Consider the following 19,905-nt stretch of genomic DNA (forward strand, 5'->3'; position numbering starts at 1 on the left):
GTTTCGATTATACCAATTTGGACGTCTCTGGGAGATGGACGTCCATCTTCCGATTTGTCGAAAGATGGACGTCCTTCTCTTTCGAAAATGAGTCTGAAAGTGTTCCACAGACAATGTAACATTATGTGCTTTCACATCAAACTTTTTACTTATGTGCAGTACTATTGCTCCATTGTTCAAGCTTTTGTTATTATTCATATTTTCAACAAAAGAACCTTTTTGAAATGAAAATATATCATCCCTGGAATCATTAAAAGCTAGCAATGAAAATACTGTCAATACGTATCAGTGTGCCCAGTACACATTATAAGAACAGCTGTTCTTTTAGTATAATCTTTGATTTCCTCAACTGGAAGACAATTATATGACCCAAATGTTATCCAAGTAAATTGTGAAAACTTCCATGTTAAGGAATAAGAATAGTACCTATATATATGTTTACTGAAAAAGAAAAAAAAACAATGATAAATATGATGCATTTCAAAAATACTCTCCAGGTGCATTTACGAGTTAGAATGAGACTTAAACTTGTTTTTCTCCTTTTCATACTAAAAATCAAATACTGATGCAAACATAATTAGTACTGTGAAAACATATTAACTACAGTTAATGTTCCTGAGACTGGATGTTAAAAATATAAACAGGTATAGGTTAATACCCTTTGTATAATCAAACCCCAAATGATAAAAATTAAAAAGTGTGGCTCTGACAGAAAAATTAAAGAATATAGTTATACAGTAAGTTTTGTTGCCCCCCCCCCCCCCAAAAAAAAAAAGAAATATAAAAACCAGTCAATGGTCTTTCACATCAACAACCATTGACTAGTTTATATATATATATATATATATATTTTTTTTTTTGTATGCAAATATATTCCTTTTACCTTTTCTGACTTTGTTACGGCCACTGGAGGAACAGAGAAAACCGAAAGGAATCCCACGTAGATCGTAGTCAGCAAACGACAGTGGGAAGGTGGAGAAGGCTTGAGACAAACCAGGGACATGAAATGACCATCAATGACAACAACACTATTTCTTATACTACATGCAAAGCCTGACACAGCACCATGTTTCAGCACTATAGTGTTTACATTGTTGCTCGCTACAGGCGCATTGCCATTACAAAGGTCTTTTTAAAAGCCAGTTTCATAATCAGAGAAGCTATTTTCTAGTGCTATATTTAAATACTACTTTGGATACACCAACATTTCATGACCCCTGAAGCAGGCACTTAGTGCTGAAACACAGTGCCATATTGGGCTTTGCATGCTTTTGCAAGTATAAGAAATAATGTGTTTTTGTCATACATGATCATTTTGTGTCCCTGGTTTGTCTCAAGCCTTCTCCACCTCTGTTACTGCCATACCAAGAGCATCGCTAAACTAAAACCTATGGGCTAGAACTCAGAATTGTGGAGGGATCTTCCTCAAAGTTTCTGGGGTAAGGGTCACAGTCCCCCAACAGCACTACTAGCTTAAAAATTCTTGTGAGATGCAGGCCATCTAATGCACCCCGGGCAATCAGACTTGTATAAGTTACTGAAAAGTTCAGTATCTCTACCTCCATTCCTCTAGACTGGTCTAGCAGGATTAAAATAAAATTTAAATAAGGGGATTCTTGATCAATGGGAGACACAGATCATAATATCTGCATCTTCCAAATCTGTCTTATTTTACTTACCACATGCCGCAGCAATAAGCTTAGACAGAAAGATTTCATTGCCATACTGTTTGCTCATTACTGATGTTTGAAGTAGAGATGCTACTTCTTCAACATCTTGAAGATTCTTTGCAGAAGAGCATACCAAATCAGGAAGGACCTCTAGGGCATGTCTGCAAGCCTTTTCATAGCCTTCAATCACCTGAAATTTACATAATTAGTGTGCCTCAATATTTTCCAATAAAATAGATTCCATCAAAATCATGAGCAGTAGGAAAACAAAATATTGTGGTAAGAGTTAGCTAAGGACTGGCTAGTTTATGTAAACTTGGTACTAAAGCAAAGAGTAGAAAATGATGAGCGGGTTGGTTCAAGATAGCTAGAAATGCAAGTATGAATGTGACAAAAGAATCTCAGTGGGGTCACTTTATACAAAAGTTGTTGGTAAAAAGTGGTTTGTGCTAAGTAGTTTGGTAAACAAAAGTACTTATTAAGAATTACTAACCTCTGAAACCGAAAGACCCATTCGCAAAAGTTCCTCAGCCAGATCAAGAAGAGCTCCAGCAAAAACCAGGACAAAGTTGGTTCCATCACCAACCTCCTGCTCTTGCATGTGAGAAGCCATTACAATCATTTTTGCTGCAGGATGCTGAACCTGAGATTTAAAATAGAACAAAAAAACAGGCCCTTCAGATTGCCCCATACTAACACTACATGTAATGTGTGAAAACGCATTTAAAAATCATTAATGGCAAATTCCATTAGAAACCTCACTCAGCTGCATTACCACAAGGAGGGAGAACTTGTGTCATTTTTGGTGGGAGGACCATATGTAAACTGGCCACCATTTGAAATTTGATGCAGAGCCTACTGGTAAAGGAGAAATTAATCCACATACTTTTTTTTTTTTTTTTTGGGGGGGGGGGGGGGGGGTTAGGCTTGGGTTGCTCTCTGGAGCTTCAGACTGATCTGGCTCATTTTCAAACCTTATATATGCCTTTCACCAATTTTTACACATGCCAAATTTAATCATATTCTGTGAAATGTTTAGAGTTATTTTGCCCCAGTTAGACATCTTAACCCCTTATAAATAATTCTTTCCAACTTCCATTGGGTTGTAAAGAATTTAAAAAAAAAATCACCAAGACAATCCATGGAAATCCAGGAAATATGCATATGTACACAAGAAGGTCAAGTGTTTCAAAAACAGCAAACTTAACACAAGCTCAAGTCTCACTTCTACATCCCCTGAATGACTAGCAAGTAATCAATCAATCCAGGCCTGGACAAATTTCCCTAGTATCTAGGAGTCAAGAGCAGAGTTCCCTACCACCTCCATACAGTTGTTCACACTAAAGGTGAGGTGGTTTGGGGGGGGGGGGGGGGGGGAAGGGGGTGAATGTCAGTCTTCAAGGTCTACCACAGCTACTTCAGGATCTGATCAAGCCTGTTTTCTCATTCTGTACCTTGGAGGGGGGAGGGGGAGCTTAGTAAAAGCAGACTTTTAAAGGGTGACTGCTAAGGCATTGTCAGGAGTATGCATCCAGCAGTCTCCCAGCTTTACAAGTATGCTATTGGAGGTAGAGGACAAGAAGCAAGAGACAAGTACAGATCTCTAAGGGAGAGAAAGGGATTAAACAGTTTAATAGTTGGTATAGATGGCTAGCTGGCTAGGCCGTATTGTCTGTGATGATTTTTGGTTTCGGTAACACAGGTACCCCTCTAATAGTTGGGCCTGAGGTATCTGCCTCTTTGCTTCACTTAACATCACGACGTACAGCCCTGACACTCTTTACCCCTACCCTGTTACCAAATCTTCCTCTCTATCCCCCCACCTCGTATTGAGTCTCTATGTCTGAAATCTTCTCGATCCCACCAACTACGCCACCAGTTATCAGCCAATTCATTACCACATTAGGTAGTCACCCAGCTATCATCAGTCGTTCCTACTCTGCCACCCCAACTAACCAGCTTCCACCATCAAGACAGAGCCCTGTTCCCTTCTCCACTACTGCCAACTCCAGACTTCGGCACTGTCTTCGTTGCACCCTACGCCTGGAATAAACTTCCTGAGCCCCTACGTTTGCCCCATCCTGGCCACCTTTAAAATCTAGACTGAAAGCCCACGTCTTTAACATTGCTTTTGACTCATAACCACTCGCCTCCACCTACCCTCCTCTCCTCCTTCCTGTACACATTAATTGATTTGATTACTTTATTTTTTGTCTATTAGATTGTAAGCTCTTTGAGCAGGGACTGTCTTTCTTCTATGTTTGTGCAGCGCTGCATAAGCCTTGTAGCGCTATAAAAATGCTAAATAGTAGTAGTAGTAGTAGCCACATAGCATCTGTTTTGCAAGACTAGCATGGAAGTTTGGCTCAAACTCACAGACTGCTGATTGAAAAGACAACTGTTCTACGGTGGTGGCTTGCAACAGCGGTGCTGGGGTAAATTTAGGGTACAATAATCCACACACCATAGAAAGGTTTCCAGGTACTAGTGACCAGGAACATCAACCCCTGTTAAAATGAATATTAGAAATTACCTATAATGTTGGCATTTATAAATTAAAGGAAATAAAGACAATCTTGGCACACTGCATTGGTGAAAACAATGAGACATGTCAACCAAGTGGCAGAGGACAACACACTGCAGTTTTTAAATAGAAAAATCACCAATTCTACTGATAAATCAAAGCTAAGCATGTATGGGAACTATATAAAGACTACTTACTTCTAATTCTCTTAAAATAGTAGCTGCATCATTTGTAACGAACAACTTCTCCAACTGGTTAATAACCATTTTGTTCATTCCTAAAATGAAGAACATTTATGTTCACCAGACAAGAAAACGATAAAGGCTATATCCTAAAAGCTGAAAAAGTATCTATCGAGAAATATTCACTTGATTTGTCCTGCAGTCCAGTAAATTGTCCTAGAACTAAACTTTAAAACTATACATACACAATAGACATTCAGTCTCAGAAAAAGATTTGTGGTTCAGTCATTACTACACAACGGGGATGTTTGGCCAAGTTACTTTTGTTCATCTGCTTACTGTTCTAGAGATGAGTTTTTTTAAACACCCATTTTCAAGAGGAAATACTGTAGATGCATCACCATTGGAGCCAACTTTTCAAAATGACTGGGAGTGCTAAACCCAATGGAAATAATCCCATCCCTGGGCCCAAAGAGCTTGCTCAATATTGGGGATGCTCAGTCACCCACTGAGTTGGGGCTTCTATGTGTATCCCTGCGTACACAAAAATTGTTCTGTCCACAGACATTTGTAATCTATTCTTGTAAACACAAGCTAGTCAGCAATGGAGAGAAGTATTCTACCTTCACAAGCATATATCCAATGCTTAACTAGTATGCAACAGTGGGAAAGTCCTTGCTTAAACACCATGAGCAAGAGAGGAGAGGGTGCAAGAATGATAAACACCAGGAACTGAGGGAGGCGAATCCGGATGGAGGGAGAAAGAGCTGCAATGGACAGTGGGAACACAATCATGGGAAATAATGGAGGAGGAAGGTGACCACAAATGGAGAGAAAAGAACAGGGATACAAAAGCATGCAGAAGAGGGGACAAAGAATTATTACATATCCACTCTGATAAAAGAAAGCAGAGAACAAAAAACAGGAAGACACCATAGAGGGAAAGATAGGGGAAAAACAAGAAAGCGGGGACAGAGAAAAAACACTGAGCACTAGAAAACAGTAAAACTCAATGTAAGATATTATGGGAGCCAGTTCAAAGTTTCTGACCCTGCATACACATTGGGAACCGCCAATAAAAGTCTACCTAATTTGACTTTTTTCAGATTCAGAATTGTACGCAGAATTTTTGCTAGCCCTGATGCTTTGTATTGGGGATGAACATATTTGACCAACAATGTGTATATTTTAAGATCAGATTACAAAATTTGAATGGGGACTCCAAAAAAATTAGAGGCTGTGTTTACTAATGCGCGCTATAGGTGCGTTAGCATTTTTAACGCGCGTTAATGGTTGACGGAATATATTGGCATGTTAGCGTTTCACACACCTTAACTTTAAAGGTGCATTTAAAACGCTAACTCACCTTAATAAACATACCCCTAAATGTTCCTCAGAATTAGATGAACAAGTATTCCAGAGTTATCCATCAAAGGTCTGGTAACCTTACCTTCCTTCCTTTCTACCGGCAGAAGGCAAACAGCACATTTTACTTGCATGTGCCTCCTATGTTTAAAAGTATATAACTCCCCTGCAAATGGGCCGAAGGATGAGAATGCAAAACTTGGTTCCGTGTGCCATGATAATTAGTCAAACTTGAAAAGGTGCCACAATGTAAAGATTAAGAAGGACCAATTTAACCCAGTGGTTCTCAACCTTTGTTACTTGAGAATGTTCATGAGAGTGACATAGTGAACACTATCATCCAATATTGAACCAAAAAAAAAAAAGCCTAAATTTTCATTGTAAGAGAAATATGAACCATTTTTAACAGAATTTATAAAATGGTTATTGATTGAAAAGATATTCATTATAAAGATGAAGCTGTTGTAGTTTGTTGTAGATTATTTTTTGGAAAGAACTCAAGTTTTATCTAATAGTTCTACTGTAGATACTATTGATTTTTGGAATTCAAGGGTTGATGAAACACTTTCTAAACTATCTCAATTAAAACCTGCTAAAACTTTACATGAAAATAATCTGTGCAGGGGCCGGTGTTAGGGTCTCTGGCGCCTCCCTGCAAATTATCAGTTGGCACCCCTCCCCCCCCCCCCCCCCCCCCCAACATCTCCTTTCTCTCTTCTCCTTCCCCCTTCTTCAGCCCAGTGCCTTAAAAGGTGAAGAACAAAAGTTTTTTTCACTCAACAGTTTTTTAATTTATGTGAAAGCATCCCATATGTAGATATAAATATCATGAAATAAAATTGAATTTCACTAAAACTGCTTAAAAATTATTGTAGCTGGTGGAAACAGCACTAATAAAGGCTGTATTTTGTGCTCCTTTTTCTACACTGTTCTATACAATATGTAATATATGGCCAAATTTCAGTGAGGATATTCTCTTTACTAATGAGTTCATCTTAACTGTTGCTGTAATCTGCCTTGGGAAGCCTGGTGTTATAAAGATTGGAAGTAAAATTTAAAAGAACTCTCATTGGAGCACATGGAATCACATCTTCACCTCATCTCTTTTGTACAAATGGATTATTCTGTTTTTTGTACAAACAGATTATTCTGTTTTTTTGTACAAACAGATTATTCTGTTTTGAGCATGTTTCAAAGACAAGTGGTTTTCAGAAGTCAAAATAATTTTCTTTTATGCAGATCTCTCATTTCTTAAACATAACTAAATGGGCTGCAAGTCCCTAATGCAGTCCATTGATTTTCTTACATTTTGTCCTTTTCATGACTTATACTGTGTCAACCCCCCCCCCCCCCCCCTTGTAATGACGGCATCCCCCTCCAGCATACTACAACCCCCTTTCTCCCACACACTACAACCATCCCAAGAAGTCCTACCACTTTGCTCTTCTGTGTTGCAGGTACCGCCGCCGGGTTTTCAAAATGGCTGCCGAGACTTCAACACTGGGTTCTCCTCGGAGGGTCCCTCTCACTGCCAATGGTGCATACCCTTATGCTTTGAGAGGCTAGAGAAGCCCACCTCACAACACTCTAAACGTTTTTTTGTTGTTTTTTTTTAGATCTGGTCAGCTTATGTCCAGTCTGAGTCAAAGAGTTCGGAGTTTAGTTTTGAACAAGCTACATAATGTGCCTTCATAATAATCTCAGTTGGAGGTAGCATCCCTCCTATAGCCACAGTCCTTTAGGATTCCCAGATTTTTTTTTTTGGGGGGGGGGGGGGGGATATGAGTCCAAGCTTCCCTCCCATTCTGGGGGTGGGGGAAGGGGGATTTCATACTGTTAAATTTGCAACATTTCGTCTGACTATAAGGTTGCTACTTATATTTGCTCTGTTGTTGTTTGCATCATGCTTGTGGATAGTTCTGTTTTACCTTCTTACTCTTCTTTGGCTTGCATGTTGTATCCTTGCCATTTTGAGTCAATTTTCTAATAAAATATATTTGGAACATATAATGGGGTTGAATAGTAGACAAGTTCACACTAATGACCGGATTCTATAAATGGTGCACTGAGATGTGCATGCAACTAAATTGGCTAACAAGCCAATTACTACTACTACTACATTTCATTTCTATAGCACTAATGCTAATAATTGGGTGCTATCTATTAATGGCATCAATTGGCAACATCTGTGTTTGCACACGCATCTTTGTAAGTGCTTATTTTATAAAGATCCAAACACAAATCTTATAATGCGCAGACTAGTAACACTGCCAGCTGGGGCTAGTGGGAGCAGCTATCATAGTGTGGGAGGGTGGAAGAACCCCTTACTTGATCCCTGTTTGTGTGACACTCTGGTTCTCCATATTCTTCATCCTGCAATTACACATAGTTGAAAGAAAAACATGGACTTTCTGCCTTTGAAAAATTTAGTGACACACCCTTGGGGACATACTGGTTGAGAACCATTGATCTAACCTGTATCTGTTTAGAACTAATTCTGATACATTCAACAAATCTGAGTTTTGGATGCATGTTCATTTCCACTCCTCACATGATGGTTATATATTTATTGCTATTTCAACACCATTACTGCAGCAGAGAAAAAAAAAGGGAGAAAATATTTGGGGCGCATACCTGCAGAACCTATCTCCTAAAGCACAGTCAGGTTCTGAACTGGTTTACAGCTGAACAATTAGGAATTGTAAGTACGGGGGGAGGGGGGATGATTATCTGGTTTGGGTGAGTTTGGGGTCCTAAGGACCAAGGCCTCAAGACAACAGTTCTGTTTTATAGTGTTAACTTTATTGAAATCTCTTGATGTTTAGAAGTTGTTGGGGAGATGGGTATACTGGGGATCTATGTAATGACAATATTTTCGGGGTTGAAGTTTAAACTGTAATTAAAAAATATATATATTAAAATAAAAAGAGAAAAATTACCATTTGGCCCATATGCTGTTCGGGTTGTTTGGGCAAGCTCCTTACAAGCTTGAATATTACGGAATACTGCTTCTTCCAATCCTGAATAATGCTACAGAAAGAAAAAAAAAAGTTTCAAATTAAAGAAGTTATATTGGCAACTCATTCAAGGTTATATTGGCAACTCATTCAAGCATTTCAATAATGCTACAGAAAATAATATAGCCTAAAATATTCCAAACCTGAACTCAAATTCTTCCATTTACAAATCAAATACACCACTGCAACGGCCAGAAACAGCACACCGCATTGCTTATAAATAGACAAGCATAAGCATCCCACCCTGATCAAGATTTATAACTAGTACAGAGTAGAATAAGCTGTTACAGTACTGCTAGTTAATTTTTTGTGTGGCAAGCTGACCAGTTTACTCCAGCAGGATCTGAAAGATACATGCTTCTGCAGCTGGGTAGGGTAGGACTACTTACTTTTGAAAGGCAAAAAACAATTCAGAAGGGCTACGCACTTGGGAAAGTATACAGATAAAACCAGTACTCTTGCCCACACTCTCAACTGCATAGCTCCACCTTCCAAGTAAGACAGTTATTTGTGGCCAACTAAAAGGTCCACAGCTCCAGATGCTATTACCTGCTGTTCCCTACAGCATTACCTGACCCATTTAAAATGTGGATGATCATTAGCTCCAGGGCTTTACCTACTGGCACTGACTTTTCCCCCACCACTGGGCTCTTTAGAACCTGCTCCCCTGGGTTGTGCTAACGCCTGCCTCCAACAGACAGATCCATGCTCTTAGTTGCCCTTCCTATTGATGGCACAGGGCCTCCATGTGTCATAGATGGATATATTCACAACATAAGGCATTTTCTCTGAGGACAATTAGGATACCACCGTTCTCAAGCATGGATGATGTCCTGGGCCAGAGAACGAAGAGTAGCATACAGCGATATGAAAAAGTTATCCACCTCCCAATTTTCCTTATTATATTATATATGTCACACTTGAATGTTTATGATCTTTAAACAAAATGTAGTATTATGGAACTTGAGTAAAAACTGTTTTCAAAATGACTTGACATTTAAGAGACAAAGTTATCCAACACCCATAGCACTCAAGTGAAAAAATAACTGCCCCTTAATCAACAGATTGACCAAATTTAATTTATTGTTAAATTCAGCTGACTGAAACACAACCAGGCTTGATTGGAGCCAGGCCTATTGAATCTAAACCTCACTATACACTGGAAAGTTTTGCAAAGCCATTTCTAAAGATTTGGGACTCCACCGAACCACGTGGGAGACATCACTGCCAAATGAAGACCTGCAGCAGTGGTAAACCTTCCCAGGAGCGATCAGCTTGCCAAAATTAATGTAAGGTTACAAGGCAACTCATCCAGAAAGTCACAAAACATCCTAGGACATCCAAAGAACTGCAGGCCTGTCTAGACTTAGACAAGGTTGGTGTTTATGACCCAATGATAAGAAAGAAGCCAGACAAAAAATGAAATTCATGGGATAGTAGCAAGGCGGAAACCGCTGCTATTTAAGCCTAACATCAATACTCATCTCACATTTGCAAAACACACACCTAGAAGATCCCCAAGTCTTTTAGAATAATATTACATGGATAAACAGGCCAAAAGTGGAACTCTTTGAGCCCACTATGTCTGGTGTAAAGCAAATACAGTATTCCACAGTAAGATCATCATACCAACAGTCAAACATGGTGGTGGGTATGTGATGGTAGGGTGATGTTTTGCTGCCTGAAGACCTGGAAAAATTGCCATTATGGACCAGGAATTCTGCAGTATATCAGAAAATATATGATAGTGAGCTGAAGCGTAATTGGGATATGAAAGTAAGATAATGATCCAAAACACAAAAGCAAGCCCATGTCTGAATGGCTAAAGAGAAACAAAATTAAAGTTTGGATTAGCCTAGTCAGAGTCCTGAGCGAGTTAAGGCTTTTTTTTTTTTCACAAAAATGTGAAAGACTGATATCAAATTACAGGAAGCATCTGATTGCAATTATTGTTGCTAAAGTGGTGTAATAACCAGTTAAGTTTGGGGGGGGGGGGGGGGGGGGGGCAGTTGCTTTTTCACAACGGTGATATGGATGTTGGACAATTTTGATCCTTCAATAAAGTAATAATTTAACCCATTAGTGCCCAATGTTCCCATAATAAGCTCCCATATGGGAATGCTGGGCACTAATGGGTTAAAAACTTTTGTGTCTCTCTCTTTAGTCCTACCAGACCAATTCAGAACCTGTGGGTTATGTCCATTGACCAGTGGATGGAGAAAGAAACAAGGGGCAAAATACATAGAACTACTTTAAGGGCATAGTGCAGCATTAGAACGCTCAGTAAGTTGAGCAAGCAATGGAGCTCAGTAATGACCAGTCCAACATCATACTCTAGCATTATATTTATCCAGAAGGCACAGTTATACTGAAACACACAGTTCTCCAGCTGGGTCAGGAGCTGCCTCAAATCCAATAAGATAAGTTACAGGAATTGCAAAATAGATGCATCTCAAACTGAAAAATAAGAAACAGAAGAACAATGCAAATTAGAAGCAAGTTCATTACTATTCAATGAGGGAAGGTTTCTCGACTGGTCCATAAGGCTAAAGGAAAGTGTCCTTACTATACCAGTCCAGAACCTGTAGGATGTAGCAAAGGAGTTCCCAAGTAGGGTGCGACTGCAAACTTCTGGCCAAATAAGGCTCAAACCAAAGTGTAGAAGACTGGAGCAGCAGAGGAGACCCAACTAACTAGTTGGGTGGAAAGAAATCACCCCCTGCCACACATTTTCAAAAATCAAAATCTTTCCAAATAAATAGGAGGAAAAAAAAGCTCAATCAAAAACAGGAGAACACAAGGCTGTTAACCTTTCTAGAGAACATACACAGAGTTAGAAGTAAGGCAAATCGACTGATTCCTTAGGAATATGCAATCCGTCAAGATGGAGAAGGATGATAAAGACCTTAGATCTAAGAGACTTACTCCAGGAAAACAGAGAACCAAAATCATCTTCACTAAGGAAAAAAAAAATGAAGGAAATCCTCTAAGAGAAGGTAAACAAATCTTCCAGAATGCTCTAAGTGTGAGAATTCAACAGCCTGAGTAACCAGTTCAAAAACTTTCCTCGAAAGGGAATACCAGAGGGTGGCAACAACTACAGAATACGCAAGCAGAAAAGGAGTAAATTGCCAGGGAGCCTTTAATGTCTTACCTACAACTTAGTTATGAACCCTTAATATTACATACTAAGCAAAATAATATGGTCAACACCACTTATTGCCTTCACAGCAAAATTAATAATCAAGATACTACCCAAGAAAAATCTGTCCACAGTCTTTAGCAGAACATGGCAAATGCTGGACAACAGGGAAGAGTTACTTCCAGTGCATTTACCATGATGGAAGATGAGTTCAGATGCTGAGGGTGATCAAAAGCAGAGCATTCTTGTTGAAGGTTGTTAATGAAGGGATTGATTTACTCTCTAAAAGCCTGAGGAAGATCCAAAGGAGCTCTTAGCATCATTTACTTCCACCATGCACACTGTTAAGATCCTGCATAGGGATATACAAGACCCCCTCTTCTCTGCCTACTTTAAGGATCTCCATGCAGTACTCTCTTTGCATGTAGTCTATAGAAGGAAATCATGAAGAACCAAAATTTTTCTATTACCAGGCTGTCAATGCCGATTCCAAAATAGGGAGGAGGGATGTCTCTATGAAAACAAACAATGGAACGAAAGTCTATTGAATGCAATATTTATTTGTGGTTGATACACTCATATATTTTGAAGACTAGACACGGAACTGTATTTCAGCAACACAGAGTCTGCCAAGCACCGAAATATGTATACATAAAAAAGTGAATACACATTTAAAAATGATAAGATGCACACCATGGTAAATACTATTGCAACATGATTTAAACGAATATATGATACAGAGGTGCGCGATACAAGCATGCGTGGGAGCTAGAGTACAAAACATGCATAGCGACAAAAGTGATAAAAAGATTAGCACAAGAGAGGTAATAAAATCATGCACAAAGGTGACTGGAGTACAAGATATTGCACTGAAGTTAGGCTTACTGATCTGTAATTTCCTGAATCACCAATGGAACACTTTCAAAAAAAATCAGCAATACATTGGCCACCCTCCAACCTTCAGGTACTACAGATGATTTTAACAACAGGTTAAAGCTCACTAACAACAGATCAACAATTCCATTTTTGAGTTCTTTCAGTATCCTGGGGTGTATGCCATCTGGTCCAGGTGATTTATCATTCTTTAAACTTGTCAACTTGGCTCAATATTTCTTCCACCAGGCTCCCACCCTCTTCGCTCCACTGAAAGTTTTATCACTGTCCTCTTCTGCCATTGGCTCCCGGCCTTCCCCTCTCAGTCACTCTGGAGCCCGTCTCTTGTCTGTGATCTTCTCTCATTCCTCCACTGGACCTGGTACTTCCCTGCATCCCAATGCCCGCAAGGTTGTCCACGCTTCTTCTGGAGTCTGCACCTTGTGCGATTTGCCCTGCACGGTTAGCCACATAGTAAAAGGGAAAAGCCAACGATATCTAATCCCTTTAGATCTCATAAACAGGGTTAACTTCTCGGAAGGATCTACATTTCTGTAGAGTTGTCCATGCCAAGTCTTGGAATCAATATTTCTTCCAGAGATTTTTTTCAGTTCCTCCACATCGTCACCCTTGAAACCCATTTCTTGTACAGGTAGATCTCTTACATCATCTTCCGTACAGACCGAAGTAAAGAATGCAATCTCTCCGCTATGGTCTTGTATTCCCCGAGTTCCCCTTTTGCTCCTTCATGATCTAAATGGTCCCACGGATTCCCTCACAGCTTCTGATGTACCTGAAAAAAAGGTGTACTATGAATTTCTGTCTCTACTGCAAGTTTTTCTTCATATTCTCTTTTAGCCTTATCAGTGCTTTACATCTAGCTTGACACTGCTTTGTTGCTTTTCAGTTTCTTCTTTCAGATCCTTTTTCCATTCTTTGAAGGATGCTCTTTGGCTCTACTAGCCTTTTTCACATCACCATTTAACCACACTGGTTGCTCTTTTTTCCACCTTTGTTAATAAGTGGAATACATCTGGTCTGGCCTTCCACTATGGTATTTTTAAGCAATGTCCCCATCTGATTTAAAGTCTTAACCTTTGCAGCCGACCCTTTCACCTTATTTTTAACCATTTTCCTCATTGTGTCATAGTCATCCTTTTGAAAACTGCTACTACAGTGACTTCATTCCAGATATCAGCTCAAATATATGATCACTGTTTCATAGCGGATCCAACACCATTATACCTCTCGTACAGTGCCCTGCATTCCAAAAAGCACTACATCCAAAATACATCCTCTTCTTGCTGGTTCTTGGAAAAAATTTTGATTAACTCGATATACCACTTAACACAAAATTGCTCTAAAGCAGCTTACAATAAACATTACAAAATTACAATTATATACAAAACAATGTGCAATAAATCTGTCCAGTACCCATCGGAAACCAATACAATAAGATCTAACAAATGCCTCTAATTTTTGATTACAGTTCCCAAACTTGTATCTCAGAAACCAGTCATTTCACTTCTTTATTGAACTAATATTAGTTCTTCACACTGAAATGCCTGATCATTGACCCATTCCTTTAACATAATACAAGTCACACTTAAAATGCAAGTGGATAAAACGCAATACAAGCCCTAACAAAACTGTCAAAAAGTCATATGCAGAATTAGACAAGTGGCCTAGCCCACTTTCACACTTGAAGTGATTGGCCCAGTTGTCCATGTGACCAAAAGAGAGAGCCCGTTCAATCACGAACATACATCCACAAAATTCATTGTCGTTTAGCTTAGTCGACTTGATAAGTAAATACTATCTTGATACACTTGATGAAAACCAATGCTGCAAATTGGTAAAACTGAGGGTTCGCCCACTTATCCATATGACCATCTAATTACTACTCAATCTGACAAAATAAAGACTCCCTCTTTCACAACCGAGAAATAAATCCATACGATTTACTTCCAGGATTAACTAGAGCTGTCTGCGGTATGTTGGGCCCGTCCACTTATTTTATCTACAACAGGCTGCAGTGTTTACTACAGTAAGCCTGAAGATGTGATGAGTTCTTCTACTAAGCCCCTGCGACAACTCTTAGCAGCTTCCTTACCCACTGCCTTTTCTAGGGAAAGATACAAAAGTCGGACCAGGAGAGAAACAGATCTCATCACCTCCCCATTATCAGAGACGGAGATAGCGTTAACAGGTCTTTCTAGAAGCTTCCAAAGTAACGAAACAGATCTACCCTACCTTAGCGCCATCCTTCAGCATCTGGGCAAAGCCCGGAGCCTTTGGCACGTGCAGGGCCATGGCTGCAAACTAGAAGATGGAAGATCAGCGGCACCGGCGCGTGGCTGAAAAAAAAAAGAGGAACTACTTCCCGACCCCGCTTCCGTTACAGTCAGACAACGTCAGTGCTGACGCATGCGCAGTGACACATTGCAGCAGGGCACGACCTAGCCTCTTACAAACGAACGCAGGCGCACTGTAGGAGCCTAGCGCGTATGCGGTAAGCGCGCTGAGCATAGAGAAGGTATGGATGGAAGAAGTTTAATAAAACCTCCTTGCTGTGGATCAAGGAGATTAGATTCAGAACAGGAGACGGCGTGAGCCTGTCTTGCTCATTATGGGGGGGCTGCAGCCAGTAAGGCGGAACTTGCCGCCGTTTTAGTTCACCCAAAACAATGGTAAACGATATGGAAAAAAAATAACGTTCCAGTTGGATAGGCATAGGGTTACCATATGGCTCCAGAAAAAGGAGGACGGATTGAGGCTCAATTACTTCCATTGAAAGCAATGGAAGTAAAACCCGGCTGGCGCAATCCGTCCTCCTTTTTCTGGAGCCATATGGTAACCCTACATAGGCAGTGCCTTAAAAAGTGGAGGATAACGGGAGTTTATTTTTTATTTATTTATTTGAAAGCTTCCCAAAGCTAGATATAAATATCACGAAATAAAATTGAATATCACTAAAACAACTTAAAAATTATTGTAGCTGGTAGAAACAGCAATAGTAAACTCTGTATTTTGTTGTACTCATTTTTCTAACTTCTATAGAATACAGTAATGCATATGACCAAATTTCAGTGAAGAGATCCTGTTTCCTTTTGGGTTCATTTTATGTTTCAATCATTTTTATTCAAAACTTAAGAAGAAAAGTTAACATCATCATGTATGAACGTCTGATATTTTCCCCCCATGTGGCTAAACTAACACATAGTACTTCTACCCCAACAAATAGAACTTAACCTTCCCTCCCCTTCCCCTCCCACCCTCCCCCCCTTTTTCTTTTGCTATGGCATCAAATGAACATAATAATGCAGGGTACAGGGCAATATCTAGAGATTTAAGAGTCTACTCCTGGCAGTTGGAGTCAGAGTATTCCAAAAGGGAGTCCAAGTGAGTTGGAAACGCACTCCAGTCTTCGTTTTAAAATCTGTAATTCCCACCCTCTCTACCCGCAGTAATGTTATCATACGCACACGCCACTGCGATACTGTAGGGTAGTTGTATGTAAGCCATTCTGAGAGTATTGCTTGTTTAGCCACTACAATAGCTTTGCGTACAAAAGTGGTAAATCCTGATGGGACAGGGTGTATGAGAAACGGATGGCCCAGGAGCAGCGCCGAGTCATACTTCCAGCCCGCCTTCCACATCTCAGAAACATATTGTACTAGCGCCTTCCAAAATCGGACTATGCCCTTGCAGGACCAAAACATGTGCCCGAGGGTGGCCCCCGGATCCCTGCATTTGAGGCACTCTCCCCAAGGTGAGAGTCCCATGTGAAAGGCTGTTCTGGGAGAAATGTAGAGTCGAAGAGCAAATTTGTATTGTAGCTCCCAGTGCTGCATCATGTTCATTGTTTTGCGCATTGTAAGCACATGGGACTTGAACTGAGGCAATGTAAGGGCCATGGGGATATCTCGTTTCCAGGCAGCCAGTAACTTAGGGGTTCATTTTAACCGTTGTTGTAATCTGCCTTGGAAGCCTGGTGTTATAAAAATGGAATATATTGAAATTAAATGGAAGTAAAATTATACTCCTTTCATTGGGAGCACACGGAATCACATCTTCACCTCATCTCTTTTATAGACGTTTACATTTTAGATACACAAATAGATTACTGTGTTTTGAGCATATTTGGGACAAGTGGTTTTATAAGTCAAAATAATAAAAATAAATATTTGGTTTCATGCAGATCTCTCATTTGTTGAAACATAACTAAATGGACTATAAGCCCCTAATGTAGGACATTGGTTTTCTTACATTTTGCTCTTGTGATGACTTATACTATGCCAAAACTGAAAACTCCTATCTGATAATAAAAGGAGCTCATTGTGAACACTATCCACCCTAAAAGGTTGTTTTATGACTGTGCATATATAAGTGTGTGTTTTTGTTCCTAGTCATGCATCCAAAGGTTGTATAACCCTTTTAAGAAATCCAGTTCATCATTTAACTTATTAGTGGAACATAACCTCAGAGGCATGGTATGGTTGCACTTTCAATATGATAAGTCCAGTTAAGGAACAGGTTATTTAGTCTTCACTGGACCAAACTTGCTTGCCATCACCATCCAGTTTGATGGGCAGTACTTTAAAAGGTGGTGGTTAAAGGAATTTAAAAAATTTACATTTATATCCCAATTAATCTCAGTTTCAATGTGGCTCTCATTTGAAAATACAGTGGGACAGAATAATAGAATTCAGTAACATCATGGGAGCAAGTCAATAGATATGTCTGAAACATTTCACAAAATGAGATTACCATATATACCCACTGGGCATTTAAAAGTCTGTCCTTTAATGATGCCACGTGTTCAGAAATCATAGCCATAAGTATAGACAGTTATTCAAACGTTATCACATGCACACACCAGAACAGGCATCCATACACACATTGCAAAAGTAAACAACAACTTCTACAACACAACACAGTTTGTTCCAAATTGTTTAACCACCCTTAACCTTCACCGTTGGGATTAACAAGCAAATACCATAGGTACGTAAGTGTTGCATGTAAGGTCTAGATAAATGAATTAATCAAAGTTTAAAGCAAATGCCCATAATATGTAATACTTGGTAGCAATAATGAAACAGTAATAGAATATTCACATAGCAGGAAGCCAACAGATTTATTTTCCACTGAACATAATTAACTTTGTAGGAACTTCACAACTAACAGTATGCTACTGGCAGAATTTTGGTGGTGTATTGTTTGCCTTCATAATAAAATCACACTCGTATATAAAAACACACAGTCTGGAGACAAAGATTTAAAAAAATGCCTTTTGCAACCACACAGACTTGAAGAAGAAATAAATATATACAACAGAATTGGACAATGTTGGCACATTTAGACTGACACTGGCCAGAACTTCTGCATGAAGGAAGCTCTTCCATCATTATTTAATACCTGTTTTTGAAATAGTAGTAATAAAAAAAATAAAGTGCATTTTTATAATATACTTTCCTTATCGTATTCAGCAGATGAATCCAGGAACGGGTGGGTTGTGTCCATGTACCAGCAGGTGGCGATAGAGATTACAAAGCTGAAGGCAGTGATACCAGATGGTCAGCTCCTCCTTCACTTCAGTATATCTCTATCTCCAGCAGGTGATAGACAGTCTCTGCAGCTCCTGGATTCGTCTCTTGGGCCTGCTCCTGGGCCTTTTGGCCAGTTGAGATTAGGGGGTGTTTGGGCTCTGTGGCAACTTTAGGGGCATACCTGATAGCCTGGGTCCCTTCCTCCCAGAGTTTGTTGTTTGGACTGTAGCCTTCCTCACTAAGACAAGTCCCAACAATCGGAAGAAAAAAAGCACATTCTCTAACGTTCAATAATACAAAAAATAATAATCTTGAAGTGTCCTTTTTACCAAGCCTTACAAAAATGTAACACTAAAAATTTCTTTATAGTTCCAAAGGATGATTAAGGCAAGCCAAAAACTTATCTGACAGAATCTTTCTTTAACGTGACTTTCATTCTCTTCTCGTCAGGCTGGTTATTCTAATCTCAGACAGCCTCGATTAACATCCTACTCCCCACAAGGCCCCCTTGTTTCATAGCCTGCTTTTTTGTGTTTATTGAACGTTAGTGAATATTCATTTTTCTTCAGTGGCTTTTTCTTCCGATTGTCAGGAGTTGTTTTCCACTGCAGTTTTTGCAATTCATTATACGGAGCCAATGAAAGAAGCCTGGTGTGAGCTGTAAAAGTGTGTTCAAGTATATACTTGAAAAGCAGCTTTGGACAGTTGAGGCTCAGTTATTCAGTTATGTATTAGATAAAGTGTTCTTTTTCTTAAGTCTTCATTGCCAATTTCAAAAACATTTTGATGTGGATGTTTTATATTTGCCATCCAATATATTATTTTTGCTTGCATAATAATAGATTCCCCACATCACAACATTGGGAATCAACAAACTTGTGGTTCTAGACTTTGAGGCTCATTTGCACCCAAGAAATGCACATTGTTTACTGGAATAATGACTTCATGGTCACGGTACACCTTCAGCGTGACGCAAGTGGAACATGTTGTGACCCCTCACATCCTAACATCTCAAACAGACAAGTTTGTTTCAATAAATGTTTGGGGTCCTTTTAAGGCCAGGATTCATGTCACCAAACCAGCTGAAGCTTGTAGTTTCTGCATAAAAAGACTGTAAATCAAGAAAAAGGGCTGATTGCTTTCCATCTGATCTGAAGCGCAGCCCCTGCTCTGCCTTCCTGACTGAACCACCTGAGGAACACTCGCCACCTAGTGGATGTCTGATGCCATCTTCATCCAGGTTGTTTAATTCCCATGTAATTGCTGTGTACGTTGGTATGATAAGTGGCCGTACTAGAAGCCTACCTTAGGGGTTTATGTACATGAGCTATTTTCAAGATAAGACCATCTTTGTTGTTGCTCTTGCCTTTTCATTTTGCTCTTGCTGCTATAAGCAATCTATTTTTATAATATCTTTGGGTGTTGTGTCTGTATTTGGGCTTTAGGATTTGAATCTATAGATAAAGGGATGTAATAATACCAAAAGCTTATTGTTTCCTATTTTTCTATGGTTTATACTGAGAGTCACATTCCCAATTACACCCAAAAGAGTGTAATCTGTATATGCCCCACACTTATATCAG

At 39.5% G+C, this 19,905-nt stretch overlaps 1 protein-coding gene across 2 annotated transcripts in view; it reads right to left on the bottom strand.

Annotated features, from left to right (window-relative positions):
• The window catches only part of CCT8 (chaperonin containing TCP1 subunit 8), a 74,057-nt gene extending 58,890 nt beyond the window's left edge, over positions 1 to 15,167 (bottom strand). Inside the window, exons 1-5 of one of the 2 annotated variants that reach the window (XM_030204289.1) lie at positions 15,027 to 15,166; positions 8,681 to 8,771; positions 4,392 to 4,471; positions 2,164 to 2,313; positions 1,680 to 1,860 (exon numbers count right to left, since the gene is read on the bottom strand). In XM_030204289.1, the coding sequence (XP_030060149.1) occupies positions 1,680 to 1,860; positions 2,164 to 2,313; positions 4,392 to 4,471; positions 8,681 to 8,771; positions 15,027 to 15,086 (562 nt within the window). In that variant the 5' untranslated portion in view covers positions 15,087 to 15,166. Of the gene's footprint in view, positions 1 to 1,679; positions 1,861 to 2,163; positions 2,314 to 4,391; positions 4,472 to 8,680; positions 8,772 to 15,026 lie in introns of both variants that reach the window. The other variant, XM_030204288.1, reaches the window with a different exon arrangement.
• Positions 15,168 to 19,905: the final 4,738 nt, after the last annotated feature.

Source organism: Microcaecilia unicolor, chromosome 5, assembly GCF_901765095.1.
Source record: "Microcaecilia unicolor chromosome 5, aMicUni1.1, whole genome shotgun sequence".
NCBI classification, from domain to species: Eukaryota; Metazoa; Chordata; class Amphibia; order Gymnophiona; family Siphonopidae; genus Microcaecilia; species Microcaecilia unicolor.